The sequence below is a fragment of the Schistocerca cancellata genome, chromosome 1, assembly GCF_023864275.1.
Source record: "Schistocerca cancellata isolate TAMUIC-IGC-003103 chromosome 1, iqSchCanc2.1, whole genome shotgun sequence".
Taxonomy (NCBI): domain Eukaryota; kingdom Metazoa; phylum Arthropoda; class Insecta; order Orthoptera; family Acrididae; genus Schistocerca; species Schistocerca cancellata.
The window spans coordinates 1,202,220,912-1,202,233,300 of record NC_064626.1 but is presented as its reverse complement, the minus strand read 5'-3'; the positions used below and the strand labels follow the sequence as shown (position 1 = coordinate 1,202,233,300).

At 45.6% G+C, this 12,389-nt stretch overlaps 1 protein-coding gene across 2 annotated transcripts in view; it reads right to left on the bottom strand.

Annotated features, from left to right (window-relative positions):
• The window catches only part of LOC126094596 (lachesin), a 326,905-nt gene that overhangs the window by 77,902 nt on the left and 236,614 nt on the right, over positions 1-12,389 (bottom strand). For both annotated transcript variants that reach the window (XM_049909067.1, XM_049909076.1), the window contains exon 7: positions 7,958-8,020. In XM_049909067.1, the coding sequence (XP_049765024.1) occupies positions 7,958-8,020 (63 nt within the window). The remainder of the gene's footprint in view (positions 1-7,957; positions 8,021-12,389) is intronic.

The following is a 12,389-nucleotide window of genomic DNA, read 5'->3' as shown; positions in this document are numbered from 1 at the left end:
TATACCGTCGCGAAAGACTCCGTGAACCTATCCTTGACTGGAAACGGTTATGTTCGGCTTCTTGGAGACTATTTGCAGCCATTCGTGGTCTCCATTTAGTCCTGTTGTGGACGACAGTGGGCTACGTCAGATCATTCTGCACCGGCAACTCTTTCGTAGTAACGGATGTCTGTAGCGGCAGCATGACTCAATATTTCTGCAGGGCACTTCGAATGACTTGTTGAGTCCAGGCCACGTCGAAATGCTGCACTACAGCGGGCCAAAAGGTTATTAGGAAGTATCCCATGACTTTTATCCCCACTGTGTACATGCAAGTGAATAGGTTGTGACATGTTGTAGTAACTAAACCGACTTTCAGAACCACATATAACCTTTAAGTACCAGCCTGAGATGATGAGTTGTAGGGCCCACAAGAGGTAATCGTAATTTTGTGTGAGATTATGTGGGAGATAGAGATAGAGACAGAGATAGAGAGAGACAGAAAGAGAGAGAGAGGGAGACAGGGAGATTCATCTGAAGGAAGTTGATTCAGCCAAAATACAGTAGCGAGTTTTACATAGCCCTCTGTCTTTCTTCAATAAGTTAAAATGTACATCGTGCAACAAATGAAAGTATCTCATGTCAGGAAACCGTATTGTTTCGATTTGTTATTTTCTTGTTCCCGTCGTCGACAGTAATGTGTTAAGGAGACATTACTTGACGAAAAAGTGAAGCGTCCACAGGCGGGAGAGAAAACGATAAGAAAATTTCTGTGACGTAATTTCAGTGATTACAGTATGTAATCAGATTTACAAAGAACTTGCCACTACGTGCCCAGTTAAGAGTATGAAATTGCCTTCAGGCCTCATTCGGCTGGGAAGCGTGTTGTAACCTCTCTTGAGGCAAACTATTGCCACAGGTTTGTGGTATCCTGGAAAGTGGCAATGGGACGGAACTGACGTCTGAAATGGTCTCGCGCGTTTTCCATTTACGACAGATCTGGGGATCTCACTGTCCACTTGAGTATCTCAACATAACGCAAACAGTTCACGGAGATACGTGTCACCCGTGCACGAGCACTGTCTTGTTGAAAAATGGCGCTTCGATTCTGTCACATGATATGTGACAAGTAAGGATACAGGATGTCAGTGACGTAATGTTGTGCTATCTGACTTCTCTCAGTTACTACCAGCTGTGACGAGCACCAATACCCAACGGCTACCACACAATGACGCCAAAGTGTAGCAGCGGTGTGCCTCAGCAAAACTCTGGAATGGTGCATCTCCTCAGGTCGCTGAAATACCCACCATCTACGGTCATTAGAGTAGTGCAGAACCTTGATTCATCGCTGAACGCAGTGAGTCCTTACCATTCCATGCTTCCCGGACACAGAACCACTCCAAACACAGTCGTTTGTGCTGTCGTGTTAACAACAGCCTACACATGGGACGGTAACCCCCTAATTCGGATGTTGCTACTCGCTGTCCAATGGTGCGAGAGGACACAAAATGATTCAGGCAGTGCGTTACTTGTTCCCGGAATGCAGACGTAGGTATGAAGCGGTTACGAAAGGTTTATTGTACAATATAGTTACTCATCCATGTGATGAGCAGATGTGTCCGATCGGAAACTAACGACGCGTATACCTGCCCTAACGACCATAATAAGTTCAATATCGAGCCACTGGCACGTCCGAATGACTCAAAAATCGTAATATTGCACAATTCAACCAGCCGGCCAAAAGCAGATCCATAACGAGGGCCTTTTCAAACTCTAATAACAGTGTCTCTCGCCAGTACGTGACGTCCTCGTGTCCTCCACACTCTGGCGCTGTTCACTCTTCCTATATAACATACAGGGTGTTTCAAAAATGACCGGTATATTTGAAACGGCAATAATAACTAAACGAGCAGCGATAGAAATACACCGTTTGTTGCAATATGCTTGGGTCAACAATACATTTTCAGGCAGACAAACTTTCGAAATTACAGTAGTTACAATTTTCAACAACAGATGGCGCTGCGGTCTGGGAAACTCTATAGTATGATATTTTCCACATATCCACCATGCGTAGCAATAATATGGCGTAGTCTCTGAATGAAATTACCCGAAACGTTTGACAACGTGTCTGGCGGAATGGCTTCACATGCAGATGAGATGTACTGCTTCAGCTGTTCAATTGTTTCTGGATTCTGGCGGTACACCTGGTCTTTCAAGTGTCCCCACAGAAAGAAGTCACAGGGGTTCATGTCTGGCGAATAGGGAGGCCAATCCACGCCGCCTCCTGTATGTTTCGGATAGCCCAAAGCAATCACACGATCATCGAAATATTCATTCAGGAAATTAAAGACGTCGGCCGTGCGATGTGGCCGGGCACCTCTTGCATAAAACACGAGGTGTTCGCAGTGTCGTCTAAGGCAGATTGTACCGCCACAAATTCACGAAGAATGTCCAGATAGCTTGATGCAGTAATCGTTTCGGATCTGAAAAATGGGCCAACGATTCCTTTGGAAGAAATGGCGGCCCAGAGCAGTACTTTTTGAGGATGCAGGGACGATGGGACTGCAACATGGGGCTTTTCGGTTCCCCATATGCGCCAGTTCTGTTTATTGACGAAGCCGTCCAGGTAAAAATAAGCTTCGTCAGTAAACCAAATGCTGCCCACATGCATATCGCCGTCATCAATCCTGTGCACTATATCGTTAGCGAATGTCTCTCGTGCAGCAATGGTAGCGGCGCTGAGGGGTTGCCGCGTTTGAATTTTGTATGGATAGAGGTGTAATCTCTGGCGCATGAGACGATACGTGGACGTTGGCGTCATTTGGACCGCAGCTGCAACACGGCGAACGGAAACCCGAGGCCGCTGTTGGATCACCTGCTGCACTAGCTGCACGTTGCCCTCTGTGGTTGCCGTACGCGGTCGCCCTAACTTTCCAGCACGTTCATCCGTCACGTTCCCAGTCCGTTGAAATTTTTCAAACAGATCCTTTATTGTATCGCTTTTCGGTCCTTTGGTTACATTAAACCTCCGTTGAAAACTTCGTCTTGTTGCAACAACACTGTGTTCTAGGCGGTGGAATTCCAACACCGGAAAAATCCTCTGTTCTAAGGAATAAACCATGTTGTCTACAGCACACTTGCACGTTGTGAACAGCACACGCTTACAGCAGAAAGACGACGTACAGAATGGCGCACCCACAGACTGCGTTGTCTTCTATATCTTTCACATCACTTGCAGCGCCATCTGTTGTTGAAAATTGTAACTACTGTAATTTCGAAAGTTTGTCCGCCTGAAAATGTACTGTTGTCCCAAGCATATTGCAACAAACGGTGTATTTCTATCGCTGCTCGTTTAGTTTTTATTGCCGTTTCAAATATACCGGTCATTTTACGAAACACCCTGTACCGGGTCTGTTGTCAACACTAAAGCGAACAACGCTAGTGCATTGTGACGCGGTGTTTCTGTCACAGTGTGTGTATTGTGTATTGTACCGGGCACCTAGAAACGACGGAGTGGTTTCGTCCCGCAGTAGCCCTCAGTGCTTCACAACCCCACAACAGGCCACAGCAGTCCACCCAACCCAACGCCGCCCCACACCGAACCCAGGGTTATTGTGCGGTTCGGCCCCCAGTGTGCCCCCCCCCCCCCACACACACACAGACACGTATACACAGACAAGCAGGGAAAGTCTCATACCAGACGAGTGTAACCCCAAATGTTTGCGTGGTAGAGTATTTATGGTGTACGCGTACATGGAGACAGTGTTTGTGCAGCAATCGCCGACACAGTTTAACTGAGGCGGAATAAGAAGAACCAGCCCGCATTCGCCGAGGTAGATGGAAAACCGCCTTAAAAACCATCCACAGGCTGGCCGCCACACCGGACCTCGAAACTAATCCGCCGGACGCTCGGGAAGCAGCGCGCTAGACCGCGCGGCTAGCCGGGCGGGCTTCTGTCACAGTTACTTGTAACTCCAGTCATATATATATCCGCTAATGGGTTGTACGGGTATGAAGTTACAGTGACATCCGACCGCGTCTTCTGAGTGCTTTGATTTCTTTTTCGAGCATTGTAGTATGAAAAGACAAACACCGTTTGGGCTGAAGACCTTATCCACGAACAATCTAAATTACTGAAACTGAGTTACATCGTAAACTTACTTTAAATTACAACTAGCCATTCTACAGTTTTTAGGTGAATGATGAACTGCAAGTAATTTCTCGATGGTATATATTTTAAATGAATTTCTGAAGCATTGGGCTATGAACTTGCAGAAAATCCGCAAGAGTATTATGGACATATGTCAGAAATTAAATATATTTTTCTGTCTGACACATTTATGATGTTCCTGATGCAGACTGAAGCTCCAGAGGAACTGGTATACGCATGCGTGTTCAAATACAGAGATATGTAGACAGGCAGAATATGGCGCTGCAGTCAGCAACGCCTATATATGGCAGCAAGTGTCTGCTGGAGTTGTTAGATAGATTACTGCTGCTACAACGGCACTTATGAAGATTTAAGTGACTTTGAACATTACAGTCAGCGCACGAGCGTTGGGACACAGCATCTCCGTGGTAGCGATGAAGTGGGAATTTTCCCGTACGACCATTTCACGAATGTATCGTCAATAGCAGGAATGCGGTAAAACATAAAATCTCGTCGATCTGGCGCCACTTCGGCGGCTTGCGCATCGATGGGGATGAAGTAATGATGATTAGGACCACTCAACACCCAGTCCCCGAGCGGAGAAAACCTCCGACCCAGCCGGGGATCGAACCTGGGCCCTTAGGACTGACATTCTGTCGCGCTGACCACTCAGCTACCGGGGGTGGACCGTAACATTGATGACTGCACGATACAAAGGTTTACGCCTCGCCTGAGCCCGTCAACAGAGATATTGGACTGGAAACGTGTTGCCTGACCAGATGAATCTCGTTCCTAATGATGGACGTGTAAGGGTATGTAGACAACCTCATGAATCCATGGACGCTCCATGTCAGCAGGGGACTGTTCAAGCTGGTGGAGGCTTTGTAATGGTGTGGGGTGTGTGCAGTTGGAGTGATATGGGATCCCTGATACGTCTAGATAGACTGCTATAGGTGACAAGCGCTTAAGCATCTAGTTCGATCAATGCATCAAGTCTTGTCCATTGTGTATTCCGACGGGCTTGGGTAATTCCAGCAGGACAATGCGACACCCCACACGTCCAGAATTGCCACAGAGTGGATCCAGGAACACTCTTCTGAGTTTAAACACATCCGCTGAGCAAATCTGGGATGCCTTGCAACGTGCTGGTCAGAAGAGATTTCTGCCTCTTCGTACTCTTACGTATTTATCGACAGCTCTTCAGGATTCATGGCGTCAGCCCTGCAGGATTCATGGTGTCAGTTCTCTCCAGTACTACATCAGACATTATTCTAATATATGCCATGTCGTGTTGCGGCACTACCGCGTGCTCTCGGGTCCCTACAAGAAATTCAGCAAGTGTACCTGCTTCTTTGGTTCTTTAGTGTAAATTAGCTGGAGATTTACATCGGAAGCTCTGTCAGTCTGTTGGCGGAGGATGCTGGAGTATGCAGGGAAATGACAACGAAAAGCTGAAATGAAGTACCGCAATAAGTGGAGAACATTGGCACTTCGTGGTGTGACTGACAATATGCCCACAACATACAGAAATGAACTACATTGATCATACAAACTTACAATCAGCTATTACTGTTTCATTACACTACCGGATATACACTGCCGAGTCACATTACTGCGACCAGCTTTCAAAAGCCTGAAGCGCCACCTTTTGTAGCGCGGACCGCTGCAAGACATTCAGGAAGAGTGTCAGCGAGATTCCGGAAGGTGCCAAAACGGATGAGTAGCCGTGCCGACTCCATTGCCGTGTTCAGCTGTGCTAGGTTTCTCGTAGATGGCCCATGGCCCGAAGAGCCCGATCGGGGGGACCCACAGTTTCTCGATTACATTTAAATCCGGATAGTTTGGTGGCAAGATGAGTGCGGCAAAGTCATCCTGACGCTTCTCGAACTATGCTCGTACTCAGCGAACTATGTGACACGTTTCATGGTCTTTCTGGTGGATGTCATCGGGCTGGAGAAACACAAATTGCATGTAGGGTAGGACATGGTCCCCAGGCATGGATACATTCTTGTATTAATCCGTTGTGCTTTCTAAAGTGACGAAAACGTTCCCCAGACCATAACATTCCCTCCTCTGACCTGGACGTGTTTCAGCGATTGTTGTAGCGCTTCTCGTCGTATAGGCCAACAGCCATCTATAGGAGGAGTAGGAGCACGATGTTAGCGCTCAATGTCCGGGTTACAACGTGGTCATTAGAGACGGAGCAGACGCTCGGATTGGAGAAGGGTATAGAAGGAAATCGGCCGTGCTCTTCAGCGATTTAGGGAAATTACGAAATACCTAAATAAGCATGGTCAGACGCAGGTGTGAACCGTCATCCTCCCGAATGCGGCTCCAGTGTGGTAAGCACTGGGAAACCTCGGTCGGTCCAACGGCCATCTGTCCGAGTCAGGTTTCATCTGAAAAGACCACCAGTCCCCACTCAGCGGACGTCCAGCTGCTGGCGTGCAAATTTCAGCCTTCGTCGCCGATGAACAGAAGTAAGCATGGGTTTATGAAACAGGTGCCTTTATCAGAGGCTCATACGCAGTAAGGATCGCTGAACCGTCTTTGAGAAGACACTGTTGGTAGACTCGCGGTTGATCTGGGCGCTCAGTTGCTGATCCGTTGCACAACTTTTCAACCATATATTTCTCCACGCACGTCGTTTACCCATGTTCACGGTTACTACTATAATTACGAATGCATACGGTCCAAAAAGAGACAGGCAACATTTCACTTCGCCACCCACACATTTCACGAGAAGAAAAACAGGGAAATTCGAACTTACTTGACGACGTACCTGCAATGGTTCTTCCTACCACAAGAGTGGAGGTTGCGCGGGGCAGACGTGCCGTCTAAGGCGCCTTGTCACGGCCTGCGCGGCCTCCCCCGTCGGAGATTCGATTCCTCCCTCGGGCATGGGTGTGTGTGTGTGCGTGTGTGTGTGTGTGTGTGTGTGTGTGTGTGTGTGTGTGTGTGTTTTGTCCTTAGCGTAAGTTAGTTTAAGTTAGATTAAGTAGTACGTAAGCTTAGGGACTGATGACCTCAGCAGTTTGGCCCCATAATACCTTACCACAAATTTCAAGTAAAATTGTTCAAATGGCTCTGAGCACTATGGGACTTAACTGCTGAGGTCGTCAGTCACCTAAAACGTAGAACTACTTAAACCTAACTAACCTAAGGACAGCACACACGTCCATGCCCGAGGCAGGATTCGAACCTGCGACCGTAGCGATCGCGCTGGTCCAGACTGTAGCGCCTAGAACCGCTGGGCCACTCCGGCCGGCTCAAATAAAATTTCGAAGAAAAGAATCAAGAGTGGAATCGGAAGTACTGTCTGTCACACAATGAACTGTGAACTGATAGGTAGGCCGTATAGATGATTCGAATCATTGTCCAATGGGGAATGCAACAGTAACACTGACTTGCCGCTGAATCTATAGTCTGTCTTAAACTAATAAAAATGAATACAAAGTTAAGAAAGATACAAGGACCATGAAAACAGCAGTGTGTTGCTGAAACGTATCGTTTGGGAGCCCCTATAGTACCTGTGAGCTGCTATGGTGGCTCATATCTGTTAAAACCTAGCACCGGCGCGTTATGATGCGAGAAAGAGATTCCAGCTCTAACATTCACATGTCTAATGACAGGAAGTTGACTAGAAGAATGAACTGCAAAACATTTGAAAGTTCATGGGGTATTTAGGATAATGGTTAATCACAGTGGATACAACAAAGCTCCAATGACAATGGCTTAATAAGCAATACGCCACCATCATAAATGTCTCGTCACCGAGATTTACATCTTTTTGTAGAAGCGCTTGTGTACAAATTTGCTAGGACATACCTTCTTTCGAAGAACCACTTCGTATCTCTGTAGCCTTCGGTGGCGTTGACGGTCTGGGAATCTCTGCAAAGCAAAAAATTGCCAAATATTAATCTTAATATGAACCTGAAAAGCTTTCGCTTGTTATTATTCTGGATTTTGGCTACATTTCAATACATTTAAGACTTCTATTACTTTAGCCTATTTATGTGCAATTGCAATTCAGTGGCACCGCCGCCTGCCGCACTTCTTTAGAAACATTTCAATATCTTTCCTGTTATCTATTTTCGAAATTGCATTAGCCTTTGGGGCGACCTGAAAGATATATTATTCTCGAAGAATCAAGTTTGCCAGATCGCTAGTAATTCGTTTTACTACTACGACCGCTGTCGACGGGAGGCGAAACACTGATCCAACTAATTGAATACTTTTGATCGGATAGTGTACGTACGTTTCCCTCTCTTTGTTTGTAATTGCCGATAATGCTTGTTAAGTAACCTCAGGTGTAGAATGCTCTTCTCATTAAAAGTCCATATCTCACTGTCATTAGACAAAACTTGAGTTTTTGCCACCTGTGAAAGGTGGTGAGACGCGCTAATTATAAAGTTTCCTTTTGACGCACGTCGTAGGTTTATTATCGTGATTCTGAGTATTTTGCCGAGTGATTGTTTCCACTTTATACCCAATATTTTGGTGCACAACACGTCCATGTACTTCAACTGCTCCAGATTTTGCGTGAATCCGAATAGCAAGTACACAAAACAGTAAAATTCAGAACACCCGAAGAAAATTGCTGGGTCGGTATTCGAAATATTGTGAATACAATGGAAACAACAACTCGGCGGAACACTTGTAAGGGCCCAATGAATCAATCGCGCAGAGAAACCTGAGAGATCATAAGTATAGTTTTGAAAATTTATTGAGCTTAGCACAATGACAAAAATGTAGTTTATATCTTTAGTTTACTCACGTCCAGTCCGTCCAGTAACTGTTTTCATTTACCCAAGGTACAAGAACGCATTAACTAAATCTATTATTGCATACCAATTACTCTCTTCGTAAATATCCTTAAAATCCCTGTTATGCTTGACATATCTATTCGTCATATTTGTTTTCTAGTCTTCGGCGGTCGCACGCTTATTCTGTTTTCTATCCGTGTGTTTACATATTGTAAAATGTACATTAAAGTCTTCGCGGCGTTTTTCTTTCTATGTGTGAAGTCTAATCTCAGGAAATACCGTAGAAATTTTTGTTACTGCTTTCATTAATAGAAAGAGGAAGCTTTCTGTATACAAGGTGAGTCAGGTGGAAAGTTACATGCTTTGAGTGGTGATACTAGTGGTGAATATGAACAAAAAACTCCTAATGAAGATATGCTCTTTTCTTAACCGTTTCCGGGTAAACCAATGAAGACGACTAGGAACGGGAAACGAGTAGCGTTTACCTTAGTAACCGTGTCACTACCCAGTTCACTTGTGCATGGTGCAGTTGTTTACCTCAAGTGTCAGTCCGACAGTCCTTGTTGCAGTGCGCGGTACTCAAAAAATGGCTCTGAGCACTATGGGACTCAACTGCTGTGGTCATAAGTCCCCTAGAACTTAGAACTACTTAAACCTAACTAACCTAAGGACAGCACACAACACCCAGCCATCACGAGGCAGAGAAAATCCCTGACCCCGCCGGGAATCGAACCCGGGAACCCGGGCGTGGGAAGCGAGAACGCTACCGCACGACCACGAGATGCGGGCAGTGCGCGGTACTACAGTGTTGTTACGTGAACAACAAATACAGTTTCATGTTGTGAAAATGCGACGGATCTTCACACATGCCGAGTATGCTGACATCGTGTTTGTCTATGGTATGTCCAGTGGGAATTCCACAGCTGCTGTGCGAGAATACCAACAACGATTTCCGAATCGCAGAGTGACAGATAGAAATGTGTTAAGCGGGTGTTTCACGGATTGCGTGAGCTTCCCAGCCTAAATGTTGTCTCTGAACGTCCCGTACAACAAACTCTTAATGAAGTTGAGAACATTATTCCACACCGGAATGCAACCCTACGACTAGCTCTAGAAGAATTGCTGCCCAGATTGGCATTCCACAAACACGAGTGATACGCACAGTCCACGAGCTCGGTCTGTACCCCTTTCATCAGCAGAGTGTACAACATCTGTATGAAGGAGATGCTGCAGCCCGTCAAGAATTCTGTCAATAAATCATTGCCAATGAGCGATTAATTACACGTATCCTGTTCGCTGATGAGTGAATATTTACCCGTAACGGAATCAACAACACGCGCAAATCTCATGTATGGGAAAATGGAAATGTGCACGCTACTGTGGAAACGAATTTTCAATGACGTTTCTCTGTCAACGTGTTGTGCGGTATTATTGATGACCAACTCATCGGTCCAGTTGTTATACGAATGCTGTTCAGAAAGTAAGCTCCGATTGATCGCGAAATGGGAACCACAGTGAAAATTAGAAATGTTTTATTTTTAACAGTTAGCTACACCATCCAGCTACTTCTCTACGTAGTTGCCGTTCTGACTAAGACATTTGTCGTAGCGTTGTACCAACTTTCCAATACCCTCATCATAAAAGACAGCCGCCAGTGCTTTCCGCCAATTCTCTACGCTGGCCTACAGCTCGTTTTCTGTGCCAAAATGTTGTATTCATAGCCAGCGGTTCATGTGAGCAGAAATGAAACGCAGGGGGAGTCAATTACGGGCTGTATTGTGGGTAGTCAAACATTTCCAATTGAAAACGATGCAGGAGCATCTTCATTGCCCCTTCAGAATGCGGCTGAGAATATTGCCTTGTAGAAGAAACTGCACGACAGTTATGTAATGTTGGCTGTATAGCTTGAGGCGAAATTTCTCACCAGGTCCTCGTACTTGGCGGGAGACACTATTCTCTAGACAACTTTACGCGATCACTGTGAGCTCAGAAATGAGAGGAGTGACGTGATGCTATCTAGGGTCATACTAGAGACACTGCCCAACACATCTGTGCAAAGCTTTATCGGATTATCATAGTCGTTTCCATTTCGCGATCAATCGGAGCTTACTTTCTGAACAGCCCTCGTAGATAACCGTCTTACTGGGACACGGTATCTTGAGTTTCCTCGAAATGTGTTACCAGAGTACGTAGCGGATATCCCTTTGGCAACATGAGCTCGTATGTACTTTCAGCATGATTGAGATCCTATACATTCCGTACGGCCAGTGATACTTTGTTTCAACACAACGTATCCTGGTCGTTGGATCGCTCGCCGTGGAGGCATTGCTTGTCCACCGAGTTCACTCGATCTTACCCCACTGCATTACTGTTTGTGGGGGTGGCTGAAGGGCGCGGAGTGGATACAAGAGAGGTACTTCTCGCTCGTATTTTACATGCTTGTGCCCAGGTAAAGAAATGCAAACCTCAGCTCCGATCGGTGACACAACACAAGAGCAGTGACATGCATTGAAATTGACGGCGGACTGTTTGAAAATCTTCTGTGAGGAATTACACATTTAAATTAACCATAACCTAACAGTATCTTAATTTAACGTCACCTGCACCTTTCCCCTTCCCAGTTGTTTTCATTGGTTTACCCGGAGACGGTTAAGAAAAGGGCATATGTTTATGAGAAGTTTTTGTTCACAATCACCTGTAGTATCACCTGTCAAAGCATGTACCTTTCCTCCTGACTCACTCCTGCAACTACCATCTATATGCCAACGACATCCAACTGTACATAAGTGCAAGCCCCAAGAACATTGCTGACGCAGTAGCGAGTATGAACGCAGATCTTTGCTCTGTTTCTCGATGGGCACAGAACCTAGGTCTGAAACTAAACCCCAAGATATCCCAGGTCATACTTATATCTCATCCAAAGTTAATCAGTCAGTACTTTCGCGAAACAGTCCTTCAAATACTCCTCAATGGTACCCAACTACCATACCAAAAAACAGTAAAATACCTTGGAATAATCTTGGATGAACACCTAAACTGGGAAGAACAAACAGTCACAGCTTGCCGGAAATCGCTCTCCTCCCTACATGCAATTCAAAAATTTAGAAAAATATTTCCAACCCATGTTAAACAAAAATTTGTCCAAACACTAGTCTTGCCTAATCTTTACTACTGTGATGTAGTTCAACACGGCACAAATAGTGAAAATTCGAAATGCCTCGAGCTAGTGATGAATGCTTGCGTCAGATACGTATGCAATATACGGTTGTATGATCATATCAGTCCTTCATACTCCCAGCTGGGTTGGATACGCCCACATAAGGCATGCGATCTCCACACGATGTGCTTACTTCATCGATTTCTTAGCCACTGGTGCCCCCAATACTTATCTTCTCACATTAAACACCCATCATCATTCCACAACCGCAATACCAGATCGGATACGTCTAGCATCTTGGCTGTACCTTTACATAACACAAAATCTTTCTCCGTGT